Raw genomic sequence first — 16,786 nt, forward strand, 5'->3', positions numbered from 1 at the left:
GAAGAGCTTATGGAGTTCAATATTTCCACGACAACTTCAAAAGATTGGTTGAAATAAAGAGCAAGGTTGATCCTACCAATTTCTTCTGGACTGAACAAAGCATCCCGGTACTTAACTATGTTGAGTTCAGAAGATTGATTACTGGAAAATCTGTACTTTCTGTTATGTTCGGCTTGTTCGCAATACATTGGATTCGGAACCTCAAGTAACACATGTAATATTTTTCACTTGTAAGTGTTTTACTTTCTGTAAATTTTTTATCTTTCGGACAATATTGTGGTGCTAGTGAAGAACTTGAACGGATTCCGATCGTGAAAAACTTAACTTGGTATTGGAAGTAATACTTAGAGGCATTGCTCATATTTTAACTAGAGAAAACAGTGAAGCCTCTGCGAAATGTATGAGGAGTGTGGTGAGTGAGGTTATGTTTAATTATGTTTTAGAAAGTGACATTATTGATAGTGTTTTTTTTTTACCATCAATAAAGTCTATTGTTAGGTAGCTGTTATTATAAATTTAAGGTTGTGTAGAATTGGCATCTTCACAATTATCTTGCTTATACTCTAAAATTTTATAGACCTAATCAGCATACTTTGAAACTCAAATTTGGTAACTAAATTGTCCTACTTAGTTTATTATTTATGAAAACATTGATTTTGTTTATGAATCTCGATAAGTATATTAGGGAATATATTTAAACTATTAAATTCACGTAAAAAAAAATCAAACAATAAAAGAAAGTGACAAAAACATCTCACACATGTTAAAAATAGTGAAGGCCACGTAAGGGAAGACTGGTGAGAAAAAAAGAAAAGAAAGAACACTATTACTCTGACATTTCAGTGGTACCCTGTGGATGCAAGTCCTGTAACTATTGCGGGTGCAGACATTATCATGTTCACACTCCTATCAAGAATTCAGCAGTTTGAATCAGAAGTAAAAATAAAGTGAAAAGAAATGAAAAAATTGTGTAAATTTTATTAGTTAGTATTATCTTGATATCTAACAAATTTTTAAACGTATTTAATATTTATTCTTTTATTCTTCTATTTTTTATAAACATAAAAGTTATTTTTTTAATGAATAAAATATTCCTAAAAGTTATACTTTTGTATATTTAATTAATTTGAACAAATTTTAGCATACTTTTTTGAAATTTTTAATTTACTTTTACATAAATTGTAATTTCTTCAGTTAGATTAATATATAAAAGTTGTAACTTTTAATAACAAAATTAATAAATCAATACGACTTATTCAAAAATAAGTTAAATTAAATTTAATATAAAAATGCATAAATTTAATCCAATCTAATATTTTTTTATATAAAATTAAACGGTATATAACCCATCCCAAGAATACCCATTAACCACAGAGGTACTTTTGGCCTTTTCTTTTGTATTGTTCTTCATTATTAGAAATTAGAAGAAAGAAAGTGTTTGTTTGTGAGGAAATGATGCAGGGTGCGTAGCTGTAGTTGTCATCAGGAGTTTGGTAGCATTAATTTCAGGACAGTTACATTTTTTTTTGTGGGTAGCATACATTTAATTACATTATAAGATATTATCAGTAACAACATAAAATATGATATTTAACTATGTTTTTAATCTTTAAATTTTATCTAAAATTAAAATATTTTTTTAAAATTTTAATATATTTTGGTTAATATAATTCTTTTAACTTGTTAATATTTTTTTAAATTTTGAATGTATTTTTTAACTAATATTAAATTAAAGATATATTAAAGAGTGTAAATAATTTCAATACTCATATAAAATGTAATATAAAAAAATTAATATAATTAAATTAAAAATACTATATTCATTTATTTTTAAAATTTAAAAATTAAAATATATCAAAATTTCATGCAAGAATCTCAATTTTAAATTAAGATTTAAAGATTAAAAACTTAGTTAACCCAAAATATATCATTGTGATGACAAAATTACCCTTTAATCAATATCTGTTCCATAGTATCCTTAAATATTTTTTACTTAAGTTGGGTGAGAGAAATTTTAATACTCAATATAAGACATGAATATGATATTATTTTGTATTTGTAAATAGTTGTTATGTGTAAAAAATAAAATAAAATAAAATTTATTTTTATTAAGTTGAATTTAATTAAACTTAAAATTTAATTCATATTTAATTTTAAATTTTTTTATAATTTTATTTAAATTTTATTTTAAAACTTTATAACTTTCTTTCAAATATTTGTGATATTTATAAATAAGTTTAAAAAAATTCCTAAATATTTTTTAAACAAATATCAAATAAATAAACATAAACCGAGAGATAACAGATAATTTTTTTTATTACAAATTTCAAGTAAGTACTATTCATTACCGTCCTAATGATATATTATATGAACTTTATATTTCCGTGACTCGTTAAGTCTCTTTTTATTAAAATTTTCTTCAGACCCACTAAGACCTTTCTTATTATTTACTTTCAATGTTCATGTACTTTTCTTTTTCCTTCAAATACAGACTTAAATTTTCTAATATTTTACATGGTTTTCGATAAAAGAACACTATGAAACTTTATTTGTATTTTGAACTTTATCATTTAATTTTGTTTGCTAAATGCTAACTTAATTTGTTAATTGTACGTATTAAATGATAACTTATTTGTTTACTGGCATATTAGTTGTTAGTATATACAACTTTTCTTTCTGTGCTTGATAAATTTGTTCATATATTATCCTTTTTCTTAATAAATCTTTTTTCATTTTGGTCTCTATGATATTTTTATTTTGTTTTGGTTTTGACATCGATTGACATCATTAAGATATGAATTATTTGTTAAGTGATTGGGGATCTAGAAGAACCAGTACATGTATATTTTAAAAATAATTTTATTTGGAGGAGAAAAATAATCAAAATAGAGAAAATGTGTCCTTTTCAATGATTGAAGGGTTTTGTCTTTTCTTTTCCTTTACGCATTTCCTTTTTAAGTATAAAATCAAAGAAAGGTTAAAAAGATATCATTTCAATGGTTCATCACTTAAATGATATGATAAATGATCGGGACCACAGTAACAATAAGTTACAAAACTATGAAGACAGTACTGAAAAAAATTGCAAGCCAGGAAATATTAAAGATTATTAAATAAAAATTTATTAAGACTAAAACAAACCTATCAACCCTAATAATCTCTTGTCATGTCACATAACAACAATTGATATCACTGGAAAGAAAAAAAAAGTGTTGAGTCGGTTCGTCCCTTATAAAATTAATTTTTGCTAATTTGTTTTTTTATAACATTTGGTCTATAGGTTTGTAGATCGATTTATGATCCACATAGGAAATACATACTAGTTTTTTTTTTATTTAATTATATAATTTTTGGTCCATAGATTTGCAGATGGTTCGCTGTTTATATAAGTAATTATTTGCTTTTTAATTTTATTGTTGTTGCTATATCATTTAAAATATTTGGGTGCAAGATTTTAACAACCTTGTTTTTATTTAATTAAAATAATATAAGTAAAAAATTCTATAAGCCTATTTACCAAAATAAGTAATATTAACGGTATTATAATTTATCATTTTAAAATACAAGTCGAATGAAAATAGAATTGATTTTGAACTGAACTGAAACAAGTAAAGAAACGTGAAGAAAAAGTTACTTTTGGATGGATTAAAAACTAATAAAAAATGAATAAGTTATTTAGAAGAAACACACATGACATGTTGTAGTGGTACTATTAAACTTTAAGAACTTTAATCAATGTAAATTATGCGGACCAAATACAAGTCATCATGTTGTTACTCGCGAAGACTGCATGTTATATGAGAGATGGACATAAACATATTAGCAGACTAAAATACTTAGTCTACACACTTTTTCTTGCATGTGGATCCACATGATCCATCACTCATTATTATCTCTAATTTTTTAAGTACAAATACACAACTTTTTAAAACTCACAAAAACAAAAACTCATATTATAACATTCCAATTTTGAATAACACAATAAAATAATATAAATTAGAATAAGAGTCAAGATTTTTAAGTCACAAAATTTGTTATTTATAATTTAGAATGATAATGATTTATCATAACAACTTCATTATCAATTAATTTGATCTATAATTCATCTCGACACGAATCATTTGAAAAGATTGATTAGGATCAATATAAATCAATTATATATTTGCCCATCTTGATATTTTCAAGTTGAGAGAAACTCAATTTATTTAAAGGAATTATTAGCTATGAATATAATAGTGTCAAGTATAAAAATTATAAGTCAAATATAAGGTATATTTTCATCTAATCAATTAATATGGTATAGGATACATTTCACGATTTTCTCGAAGTATTTCAAACATATTTTTGTGCTTCATTTTAACATTATGGAACTCTTTTAGATGCATACAACACATAAACGTTAATAGAATCGTAATTAAGGATCAAAATTTGAAACCTTATAATCTAGACATTCATCTAAACTAATTATTACAAAAATTCAATATTTAAATTAGCTTAAACTCTAGTCATCATTCTCCTCGATTTTTCAACTCCGGGCTTCTTGTATTTGATGAGTTATTGGGTACAAATTATATATAATGGTAAGGGAAACTGTCACTCTTCATAATATTACAAAAGACGAAGATGATCACGAGGTAAAATAACAAGAAACAACAATTTTTATTTTTAAGTTGAATAATGAGTGTGTGTTTGGTTTTACATTGATTTATCTACAACCACATTAAAATATTCAGTTCTAGTTGAGAAATAAATTTCAATTTCGAGTTGAAGCAATTTTTAGTTAGATTTTTTGGGTTCAATAAAAAATATTATATTTACTTTTACTACATATTAAATTTATTTTAAAATAAAAATATGCAAACAGAATAGCTTAATTTCAAAATCAATTTTAGAAACTCTTGATAAACAGGTAAAGTATTTAGAGCTATTGTGAAATTTAAGGAAATAATGTCATCGTCTATGTATGCTAATCAAGAGTAGTAGCATTTTTATTGGAGACTCTTTTTTTTTTTTTTGCCGAAAAAGAAAATGAATATTAAGGTGTTGGGGTTTTAATAGCAATGCAGAAAAAAAAGGCCCAAAATATTAACGTGTTGGGGTTTTAATACGAAAAAAGCAAGGCCCAAAACCTTTAAGCAAACAAGAAGGGTCTTTCTTCCTGTATGCGAATTTGGACGGTCCAATATCTGAGGTCTATAACTTTTTGGTAAGGAATTACTAGTACTTTACTTATTTAGATATGATAGGATAAAATATAATAATTATTATAAACTATGATAATTTGTTTTTTTTTATGACATGAAAGGTGAGTTAAGTTTAACAAAATATCATATGATTTGTGTCCCTTTCTCCAGGTATAGTTCACCTTTAATCATATTTAAAATAATAACAGGTGCAAATCAAACCATTTATATGAGTTTATAAAACTTTAATTCAATGTATAAAGTAACTATCACTAGATTACTATGGTTATATAAAATTGAATCTGATTGTGTATCAATCAATTAAATCGTTTCAAATCGTCAGATTTGTTAGGTAATTCTGATCCTAAAAAATGAGTATTCTTAGTTCTAACTTTTAAATATACGTACTTATGAGAATGACAAAGTTAAATAGTAAATAAGCCATTGTATTAAACATTTAATATAATTTAGCGTTACTAAATGCTTTTTCTGATCTCAAAAATGACATTTTATTATTTTAAATAATTGTATTTTTTGGGCAACTAACAAGTAAATAACCTAGTGAAACAATTTTTAGTGTTCACAACAACAACTTTATATTTAAAATAATATTTATGAAAAGTATGAAAGTAAAAATTTCGGAGTAGAAAAATAACACGACGTCTTTATGCAGCATCTAAAAATGTTTAGAATTATAAATCTCGAGAAAAAAACCGTGACACGTTAATTTTAAGGAGCATTTTCATTTATGGGCTTTTCTAGCGTAATATTCCCCTCAAAATTAACAATTCAGTGCTCAATTAATTTTTTTTAAATCTTATATGTCTGAAAAAATTTCGAAGAGTCTTTTAAGGCTAAAGATTCAGTCAATTTCGAAGAATTAAAAATCCTTCTGACAATTAATAAACTGTCAACAATAAAATAAATAAAAATATTGATCTTTCAACTCTTCCATACTCCAAGTTGATACAATTTTTTAAAAGATATACTAAATTAACGATTTCCAATGAAAATTACACAACATGCCAAAAAATATTTATTTGTACCGAAATAATTGATATTAGATTTCACACTTGAATCACTTAATAAAAAAACGAGAAAACGAGAGTGCAATTCTCAAATTGAGAATACAATCGCCATTAAAAAAATAGCACTTTACTTTTAAATAAACCATGAAAACAAAAAATTGTTTGATATGAAATAGAATTATTGGATACCTAATTATTAGGAGTATTGAATAAAAAAAGAAAAAAGAAAACCTAATTCGTATTTGGTAGATAGAAGCTTTTAAAAAGGTGGGGACAACAAAAAAGTCATGGACCAAAGCAATCACCAATAGTAATCAAACGATGCACGCAATTTCAAAGTTTCGACGATTGGCTTAAACAAAAGCAAGTGGTAGCAAAGTTGGAATGAAACACAAAACAACACCATTTCTTCATCCTTTATCATTGCTTCTCCGGATCCATTGAAGTCAAGGATTTTCGATTTTCGAAGATGATGATAATATTTTTTTTCTTAGAAAAGAGTGACAAGAGGAAGCAACCATCCAAGGATACACATGCATAATCAAAGGAGAAGAATAAAATAAGAAAACAATATCCAAACTTTTTTTCTTTTTGTCATGCATTTTCTTAACTTTCTCTATAAAAAAGAAGAAGTGTGACATGATATCCCTACATATTTAATGAACTGGTAAGTGTAAACTAAAGACTTCTAAGAAGAGTGTTTAAGAAAGAGCAATCATTGATTTCCACTAATGCCAAATGTAACATGATTTGTTTATTACAAACACACGTGGGAAAACATTGGTAGTTGGTTCCAAGAAGTAATGGTCCCCCACATATGGTTCCACCAATCACCCTTACTTTCTTTCTTTGTCTCCAACACGAGCCAATGTACATAATAAATCTAAATGCTATCATTTTCTATCTTTCAACTCTTAACACTATGGCTACACCATGGAACACTCAACTCACACCCACTATCTTTACTGTTTGTGTTTTTCTCATCTTCTCCTGCGCTTCATCAGAAGAAAAACCAGTTGGTTATGGCTACACCATCTCAACTGTTAACAATTTTCCCATAACCAACTCTCTGATTGCAAACCTTAACCTCATCAAATCCTCCTCTGTTTTCGGACCCGACATACCACACCTCTCCCTCTCTGCCAGGTAACAACAACAGCAACTACTGCTGATTAATTAGCCTTATTCAATGTTGTTCATTTACTCATGTACATGTTTGGTACCATTAATTTGACAGATTTTTCTATTATCTATATCAGATAAGTAACTGGTTTTTCTGAAATGCAGTTTTGAGAACAAGGATAGGTTGAGAGTGAGAATCACTGACTCTAATCACCAAAGATGGGAAATTCCACAACATGTCATTCCCAGAGCCTCCTCTTCTCAGTATCACCCTCTTCGCTTCCTCAGTACCAAACAAGGTTTCAAAAACTCTCTCACTCTCACACATCCAGACTCAGACCTTGTTTTCACCCTCCACAACACCACCCCATTTGGCTTCACTCTCTCACGCAAATCCTCCAACGATGTTCTCTTTAATGCCGCACCAGACCCTTCCAACCCTCAAACTTTTCTTGTTTTCAAAGACCAGTACTTGCAGCTCTCCTCCTCGCTCCCACCGCAAAGAGCCTCTCTTTACGGCCTCGGGGAACACACCAAGAGCTCCTTCAAGCTCCGCCCCAACCAGACCCTTACACTGTGGAATGGCGATATTCCAAGTGCCACCCCGGACGTGAACCTTTATGGCGCTCACCCTTTTTACTTGGACGTGAGATCACCCTCCTCTGATGGAAGAGTGAAGGCTGGCACCTCACATGGGGTGTTGCTGCTCAACAGCAATGGAATGGATATTGTGTATGGCGGTGATCGCATTACTTATAAGGCCATTGGTGGGGTTTTTGATCTTTATTTCTTTGCTGGATCCTCCCCAGAGCTGGTTTTGGAACAGTACACTGAACTCATTGGCAGGCCTGCTCCAATGCCTTTCTGGTCCTTTGGTAAGTCACAATACACCCTGGTACTTAATTTGAAGTTTTAAATTGCAGCACAATCGTAGCAGTTTCCTTGCAATTTTTGATGTTGATAAAACTCAAACCTATTGTCTCAAGGTTGAGTTGAAGATTAACTATGGAACTTTATGATTTTACCTATGGAGGTTAATCCACATTAGTAATATCTCTTGTGAAGGTTTTCATCAGTGTCGATATGGCTACAAGAATGTAAGTGATCTCCAGGGTGTGGTTGCCAACTATGCAAAAGCAGCTATACCCCTTGAAGTTATGTGGACTGATATTGATTATATGGATGCATATAAAGATTTTACATTTGATCCCATCAACTTTCCGCTGGAGAAGATGAGAAGTTTTGTTGACACTCTTCACAAAAATGGTCAGAAATACGTGCTTATCTTGGATCCAGGTACATAGTTTTGACACCATAGAAATTATATCAAATCTCTAAAATTATAATCTGCTCTTGGTGTTTGATGATGCATCATTACATATTTCATTAATTTGAGGCAGATTTTGGAAACAGGTATCAGTGTAAATGAGACATATGAAACCTATGTTAGAGGTTTGAAGGCTGATATCTACATAAAGAGAAATGGAAGTAACTATCTTGGAAAAGTTTGGCCTGGAGAAGTTTATTACCCTGATTTCCTAAACCCTGGAAGCCAAGCATTTTGGGGTGGGGAAATCAAATTATTTAGGGATCAGCTGCCTTTTGATGGTCTCTGGATTGACATGAATGAGTTATCTAATTTCATTACTTCTCCCTCAATTCCGTCTTCTAATCTTGATAACCCTCCCTATAAAATTAACAATGTTGGAGACCAACGATCCATTAATGACAGAACAGTCCCAGCAACATCTTTGCACTACGATAATGTCACTGAGTACAATGCCCACAATTTGTATGGACTACTAGAAGCCAAAGTTACTAACAAGGCATTGGTGGATATAACTGGTAAAAGGCCATTCGTCCTAACCAGATCAACTTTTGTGAGTTCTGGTAAGTATGCTGCTCATTGGACAGGAGATAATGCTGCCACATGGAACGATTTGGCATATTCAATTCCATCGATTTTAAATTCTGGAATCTTTGGAATTCCAATGGTTGGAGCAGATATCTGTGGTTTTGGTGGAAATACAACTGAAGAACTTTGCCGGCGTTGGATCCAGGTAAATATTATCCTTAAATGGGATAATATTTCATTGTGTGATCTGTTGTTGTGTTTAAAGCCTATTGTTTTGTTGGAAATACATTATCCTTAAAATTGGTCTCTTGTGAAAACCAATTGTTTTATTGGAGATACATGCAGAAACGAACTATAAAATGTCATGCATACATATCTAACAGGTCTTGTTTTTCTCAATGTAGTTGGGGGCTTTTTATCCCTTTGCCAGAGATCATTCAGAACTAAGCTCCATAAGGCAAGAGCTTTACATTTGGGAATCAGTTGCAGCATCAGCTAGGAAAGTGCTTGGACTTCGTTACCGTCTTCTCCCTTATTTCTATACACTAATGTATGAAGCACACACAAAAGGAACACCCATTGCACGACCCCTTTTCTTTTCATTCCCTGAGGATGTCACAACATATGAAATAAACTCTCAGTTTCTATTAGGCAAAGGGGTTTTGGTATCACCAGTACTACGATCTGGGGCAACCACTGTTGATGCATACTTTCCTAAAGGAACCTGGTTTGACCTCTTTAATGTCTCAAATTCAGTGATTGCAGAATCGGGCAAGTATGTGACTCTTGATGCTCCACCTGATCACATAAATGTGCATGTTGGGGAAGGTAATGTTTTGGCCTTGCAAGGAGAAGCATTGACAACTGATGCTGCCCGGAAAACTGCATTTGAACTTGTGGTAGTTATCAGTGGCGGTGGAAATAGCTATGGTGAAGTGTATTTGGATGATGGGGAAGAACTAGACGTAGCAGGGGTGAAATATGAGTGGACATTGGTAAGCTTTTATGGGGCTGTACATAACAATAGCGTTGTTGTTACATCTAAGGTGACTAATGGAAGATTTGCTCTGGACCAAAGGTGGATCATAGACAAGGTAACTTTGTTGGGGATACCTAAGCATCAGAAACTTAATAGAATGGATTTGTCAGGGAAAGAGTTGAATATTGTGAATGGAACAAGTTCAATGACTAATGCAGTTATGAAGTCAGATTTTGATAGCTCCTCTGGGTTTGTGAGTGTACAAGTTTCTAAATTGTCACTTCTTATGGGAGAGGAATTCAAGCTGGAGATAGAAATGAAGTAGAAGGGTACCTTTTAAGATTGCGAATTCCCAGAGAATTTGTGCTTTCTTTATGGCTGCATCTCTGAGGCCTTTCTTCTTACCACAGGTATGGTTAGTGTTAAGGATTTCATTTTCTCAGGTCACCGCCCCAACATCCATAAAATGTCAATTTTTGTGTTGGAAATAAATGTTACAGAAGAGTGTGAACATGGCTATGAAGCTCAAGCATGATCACATGTTCCTCTCAATAATAGAAATGATTGCTCACAATTTAGTTGCATGCAGGCTAGCAATGCACTATCCACATGGATTCACATAATGATTTACACAAAATCATACTTAAACTCTATTCTTATTAAAACAAAAACATTTTTTAAAGGAACATTTAGACTTAAACTTTCATCTTAACAACGTCATAAATCCAATCTCCCTTTACAATCGAAGAATACAAATATATAAAGAATATTGAAATAATAAAGATTAAAAATCTTTACTTTCCCTTACATCCAATAATTTAACATCGTTAAAGAGTTGAGATCAATAAAATTTAAATAATTCTTCTTTTTTTATTATTGAAAAGACTTTCTAAAAGTAAAACCATAATAAAGTTCTATATTTCAAAACAAATAATATAAAACTATGATAAAATTCTATATTTCAAAACAAACGATATATCGGATTTAACTTAATACTTATTCTGATATACCCATAGTTATACATGTTAAAACCAAAAACACTTTAAATATATCTTTCATCATTACCGGTTCAATGACAAAATTGTCCTTATATATTATGTTTATAACTTTTTTTTATCTTATTTCGATAACTTATCTAAAATCTATTTTATTTTTCATTTATTTTAAATTATAAAAAATATATAAATATAAACTATTAAATCACAAACTACACATATTTGTGTTAATTTAGATAATAAAAAATATCCGTTAATCAAAATAAAATTATACAGAAATATTAATTATTAAAGAGTAATTTATAATTTGATTTCATATATTTGTATTTTTTTATTTAAACATATAACATTTAAAGATAGTAATTTTTTAAAATTTATCTTTTAGTACAATTAATTTAAATTATAAAAACTGTTATTTTACTATTTTTTTTATCTAAACTTACATTTTATAAACTTATTCTTAAATAATTATTTAAAATTAAAAATGATTTATAACATGGATCATAGCTAAAGATGTAAAATAAGTATTTTTTAACGAATATTTAATAAATAATGAACGAATTTTTTTAGATGTAAGAAGTAACATGCAGGTGTTATTCGTACCCTCCCAGTCTATTATCCCCATTTTTTAACGTCATAATAATACTACATATGTATTCTTAAGTGAGAAAAATGATTTCCTAAAATTATCAATTTATTTTATTTTATATAAAGATAAAAAATTAAAAGCAGTTGAAATGTACAAGGAATTTTTTTTTGTGTTATTAAAGTTCTCAAAATAACTTTCTAAAACACATTTTTTTAATAATATGTTATAAATAAATATTTTTGTGGAAAATGTTAATTATACTGTGTCACCGTCACAATCTATTTTTTGTTCTGTAAATAAAGATTATACAAGTTAGAGTAAATCTATTATTTATCTATATTCAAAATTGAACTTAATATTTTATTTTAAAATTTCCTTTAAACGTTTAATATAAGTTAAAATTATTTGCTTGTTTATGATTATTTTTAAGAATTTGATTATATACCATCAGTAAAATCTCTCAATTTTTTATTCATATATAAATCCATTTTTATTAGAATTATAATTTTGAAAAGCATGATTTCCGATATATTTTTGAACTTATAATAACTTATATAACTACTAGGATTGACTTAACAATATGTTAAAAAAAAGGATTTGTTATACGCCAAATATAATAATAATAATAAGAATTTTGTATACTATACATCGAAGTACTCAACTTTATTTTTGAAGCAACAACGTGGTTGTATATCCATTCGAGAGGACAAAAATACAAGAATAAGCACTACATTCAATTATTATATTAAAATATACTTAATGTATGTTATTTTAGAAAGAAATTATTAAATTTATTTAAATTATTCGCTATATTATTTTAATCATATAATAAAAATAATTTTATACATTTTCATAATAGTTAATTATGACAAGGATAGGATTTACATACTACATATGAATGAATACATGTTCTGAAATACCACCGAACATAATCCAGAATTACATTCGCAAGTAGCCATCATATGCAAGTTTCAATTATAATTAAAAATACGTTGGCGAAAAAACCTTGGTCGTTGGTTCCTAGAAGTAGAGGTGTTGTTGAAAGAAGCCATGTGAGTCAACTCAGCTTCGATTCCTTCCTTTTTTTCCTCCCTCCAACATCATTCCCTTCATTTTACACTCGACACATGGCTGCACTCACTTTCCTCGCCACTCTACTCTTCTCTCTCTCTATCTTTTTTTCTCTTATCCTCTGCTCAGCTTCATCACCACTTGGCTATGGCTACACCATCTCATCTCTTCACGCTTTTCCAAAACACAACTCTTTCATTGCACACCTTAACCTCATCAAACCTTCCTCTCTTTTCGGACCCGACATTCCTCACCTCTCCCTTCATGCCAGGTAATAACCACCAATTAACTTTTCTTAACACTTTATCATCTATGTACTTACATAAATCACCGTTTTTTGTTTTGGACATGGAAGCTTTGAGAACAAGGATAGGTTCAGACTCAGAATCACCGACTCCAACAACAAAAGATGGGAAATTCCCCAACATGTCATTCCCAGACCCTCCTCTTCTCAGTATCACCCTCTTCCCTTCCTCCATAGCAAACAAGCTTTCCAACACTCTCTCACTCTCACACATCCAGACTCAGACCTTGTTTTCACCCTCCACAACACCACCCCATTTGGCTTCACTCTGTCGCGCAAATCCTCCAGCGATGTTCTCTTTAATGCCGCACCAGACCCTTCCAACCCTCAAACTTTTCTTGTTTTCAAAGACCAGTACTTGCAGCTCTCCTCCTCGCTCCCACCGCAAAGAGCCTCTCTTTACGGCCTCGGGGAACACACCAAGAGCTCCTTCAAGCTCCGACCCAACCAGACCCTTACACTGTGGAATACAGATATTGCAAGCGCCAACCCGGACGTGAACCTTTATGGCTCTCACCCTTTTTACCTGGACGTGAGATCACCCTCCTCTGATGGAAGAGTGAAGGCTGGCACCTCACATGGGGTGTTGCTGCTCAACAGCAATGGAATGGATATTGTGTATGGCGGTGATCGCATTACTTATAAGGTCATTGGTGGGGTTTTTGATCTCTATTTCTTTGCTGGATCCTCCCCAGAGCTGGTTTTGGAACAGTACACTGAACTCATTGGCAGGCCTGCTCCAATGCCTTATTGGTCCTTTGGTAAGTCACAATACACCCTAGTGCTTAAGTTGAAGTTTTAAATTGCAGCCACAAATCATAGCAGTTTCCTTGCAATCTTTGATATTGCTAAAACTCAAACATGTTGTCTCAAGGTTGAGTTGAAGATTAATTATGGAACTTTATGATTTTACCTTTGGAGGTTAATCCACATTAGTAATATCTCTTCTGAAGGTTTTCATCAGTGTCGATGGGGATACAAGAACGTAAGTGATATACAGAGTGTGGTTGCCAACTATGCAAAAGCAGCTATACCCCTTGAAGTTATGTGGACGGATATTGATTACATGGATGCATTTAAAGATTTCACATTAGATCCCATCAACTTTCCGCTGGATAAGATGAGAAGCTTTGTTGACACTCTTCATCAAAATGGTCAGAAATACGTGCTTATCTTGGATCCAGGTACTTAATTTTGACACAGGATAAAAATCATATTGTGCTCTAAATGGTAGAGGACGTATCTATGTATCTTTTATTAATTGTTGGCAGATTTTGGAAACAGGTATCAATGTAAATGAGACATATGCAACCTATGTCAGAGGCTTGAAGGCTGATGCTTACATAAAGAGAAACGGAACCAATTATCTTGGTGAAGTTTGGCCTGGACCAGTTTATTACCCAGATTTTCTTAACCCTCAAAGCCAATCATTTTGGGGTGGGGAAATCAAATTATTTAGGGAGCTTCTCCCTTTTGATGGTCTTTGGCTTGACATGAATGAGTTATCTAATTTCATTACTTCTCCTCCCATTCCATCTTCTAATCTTGATAACCCTCCTTACAAAATTAACAATGGTGAAGTTGTACGATCCATTAATTACAGAACAGTCCCAGCCACATCTTTACACTACGGTAACATCACCGAGTATAATGCCCACAATTTGTATGGACTACTAGAATCCAAAGTAACAAACGAGGAACTGGTGAATATAACTGGTAAAAGGCCATTCATCCTGAGTAGATCAACTTTTGTAAGTTCTGGTAAGTATACTGCACATTGGACAGGAGATAATGCTGCTACATGGGATGATTTGGCATACTCAATTCCATCTATATTAAATTCTGGAATCTTTGGGATTCCAATGGTTGGAGCAGATATATGTGGTTTCGGTGGAAATACAACTGAAGAACTTTGCCGGCGCTGGATCCAGGTATTGATCCTCAAATGCAGTAATATAATAATATTTTTATATAGTGAAATGTTAAGTATTCAACGCTTTCCTTGCCTAAATATAAAAGTACTATGATTTTTGATTTGTTGAAAAGATTGGAGAGAGAAACTTTGAAATGCTATTTCATACACATCTAAATCGTTTTATGTTTATCAATGTAGTTGGGGGCTTTTTATCCCTTTGCCAGAGATCATTCAGTTATAAACTCCATCAGACAAGAGCTTTACATTTGGGAATCAGTTGCAGCATCAGCTAGGAAAGTGCTTGGACTTCGTTACCGTCTTCTCCCTTATTTCTACACATTAATGTATGAAGCACATACAAAAGGAACACCCATTGCACGACCTCTTTTCTTTTCATTCCCTGAGGATGTCACAACATACGAAATAAACTCTCAGTTTCTATTAGGCAGAGGGGTTTTGGTATCACCAGTACTACGATCTGGGGCAACCACTGTTGATGCGTACTTTCCTAAAGGAACCTGGTTTGACCTCTTTAATGTCTCAAATTCAGTGATCGCAGAATCAGGCAAGTATGTGACTCTTGATGCTCCACCAGATCACATAAATGTGCATGTTGGGGAAGGTAATGTTTTGGCCTTGCAAGGAGAAGCATTGACAACTGATGCTGCCCGGAAAACTGCATTTGAACTTGTGGTAGTTATCAGTGGCGGTGGAAATAGCTATGGTGAAGTGTATTTGGATGATGGGGAAGAACTAGACGTAGCAGGGGTGAAATATGAGTGGACATTGGTAAGCTTTTATGGGGCTGTATATAACAATAGCGTTGTTGTTACATCTAAGGTGACTAATGGAAGATTTGCTCTGGACCAAAGATGGATCATAGACAAGGTAACTTTGTTGGGGATACCTAAGCATCAGAAACTTAATAGAATGGATTTGTTAGGGAAAGAGTTGAGTATTGTGAATGGAACAAGTTCAATGACTAATGCAGTTATGAAGTCAGATTTTGATAGCTCCTCTGAGTTTGTTAGTGTACAAGTTTCAAAGTTGTCACTTCTTATTGGAAAAGAATTCAAGCTGGAGGTAGAAATCAAGTAGAAGGGTACCTCAAGAGGCCAAATTCCCACCAAGAATTTGTGCTTTTTCTCATGGCTGCATTTGGGTCCTTCTTTCTTCCACTGCGAAGATTACTATCAAGAAGTTCTTTTTCTCAGAGTCACTACACTAAAATTTATAAAACATCATGTTTGTATCATAATTAATAAATGTTACAGAATAATTTCATCATGGCTCTGAAACTCGAGCATAATCATATCTGCCTATCAATAATATTTGTGAACTATTATGTGTAACAAGTGAAGTTGGCCACTCATAATAAATGCCATAAAATTAGCAGTTACCTTTATGCAATGTTTCTTGGATCGTACCCTTATACCTCTAAACGTTCAATCCCTAATTGCATGCAGGCTAGCTAGTAATGCAGTGTCCACGAAACCTTGTGGGTTCATATCATATCCATAAAAGCATCCTCCGATGACTGTATTTTTTTTCGAGTAAAAATGATAACAAGAATTTAATACTCAGAATTTCGTTTGAGACATGAGAATGTGAGCCACCTTCATTAATATACTCTTAATTTTTTGGAACCAAAATAACTATTTTAAAAAAACTTCACTACAAATTAAGAATTTGTATTTTATAAACTCATAGCCTTTTATTGTTTTCAATATGCCTTAAATATTTAT

The 16,786-nt window shown here is 31.4% G+C and overlaps 3 protein-coding genes across 3 annotated transcripts in view; all 3 read left to right on the plus strand.

Moving 5' to 3' along the window:
- The window catches only part of LOC114187440 (berberine bridge enzyme-like 8), a 2,024-nt gene extending 1,659 nt beyond the window's left edge, over positions 1–365 (plus strand). Inside the window, exon 2 of the mRNA XM_028075702.1 lies at positions 1–365. Within this exon, the coding sequence (XP_027931503.1) occupies positions 1–209 (209 nt within the window). The 3' untranslated portion in view covers positions 210–365.
- A 6,739-nt stretch (positions 366–7,104) lies between these two features.
- On the plus strand, positions 7,105–10,751 carry LOC114188191 (alpha-glucosidase-like). Its single transcript, XM_028076746.1, has 5 exons — positions 7,105–7,357; positions 7,499–8,208; positions 8,399–8,629; positions 8,747–9,393; positions 9,593–10,751. Exons 1-5 carry the CDS (start codon positions 7,134–7,136, stop codon positions 10,490–10,492), a joined length of 2,712 nt encoding a protein of 903 aa, XP_027932547.1. The 5' UTR covers positions 7,105–7,133; the 3' UTR covers positions 10,493–10,751.
- A 2,061-nt stretch (positions 10,752–12,812) lies between these two features.
- LOC114188639 (alpha-glucosidase-like) lies at positions 12,813–16,440 on the plus strand. Its single transcript, XM_028077204.1, has 5 exons — positions 12,813–13,093; positions 13,178–13,887; positions 14,080–14,310; positions 14,411–15,057; positions 15,240–16,440. Exons 1-5 carry the CDS (start codon positions 12,879–12,881, stop codon positions 16,137–16,139), a joined length of 2,703 nt encoding a protein of 900 aa, XP_027933005.1. The 5' UTR covers positions 12,813–12,878; the 3' UTR covers positions 16,140–16,440.
- The last annotated feature ends 346 nt before the right edge of the window (positions 16,441–16,786 follow it).

Source organism: Vigna unguiculata, chromosome 6 (genome assembly GCF_004118075.2).
Source record: "Vigna unguiculata cultivar IT97K-499-35 chromosome 6, ASM411807v1, whole genome shotgun sequence".
Classification (NCBI taxonomy): Eukaryota; Viridiplantae; Streptophyta; class Magnoliopsida; order Fabales; family Fabaceae; genus Vigna; species Vigna unguiculata.

Excerpts from the sequence above, each read along its gene's own strand:
- LOC114188639 (XM_028077204.1), top strand. The coding sequence starts at position 12,879 with ATGGCTGCACTCACTTTCCTCGCCACTCTACTCTTCTCTCTCTCTATC. Across the intron at positions 13,888-14,079 it reads AATGCCTTATTGGTCCTTTG|GTTTTCATCAGTGTCGATGG; the intron begins GTAAGTCACAAT and ends TCTCTTCTGAAG. Across the intron at positions 14,311-14,410 it reads CGTGCTTATCTTGGATCCAG|GTATCAATGTAAATGAGACA; the intron begins GTACTTAATTTT and ends TTTTGGAAACAG.
- LOC114188191 (XM_028076746.1), top strand. The coding sequence starts at position 7,134 with ATGGCTACACCATGGAACACTCAACTCACACCCACTATCTTTACTGTT. Across the intron at positions 8,209-8,398 it reads AATGCCTTTCTGGTCCTTTG|GTTTTCATCAGTGTCGATAT; the intron begins GTAAGTCACAAT and ends TCTCTTGTGAAG. Across the intron at positions 9,394-9,592 it reads TTTGCCGGCGTTGGATCCAG|TTGGGGGCTTTTTATCCCTT; the intron begins GTAAATATTATC and ends TTCTCAATGTAG.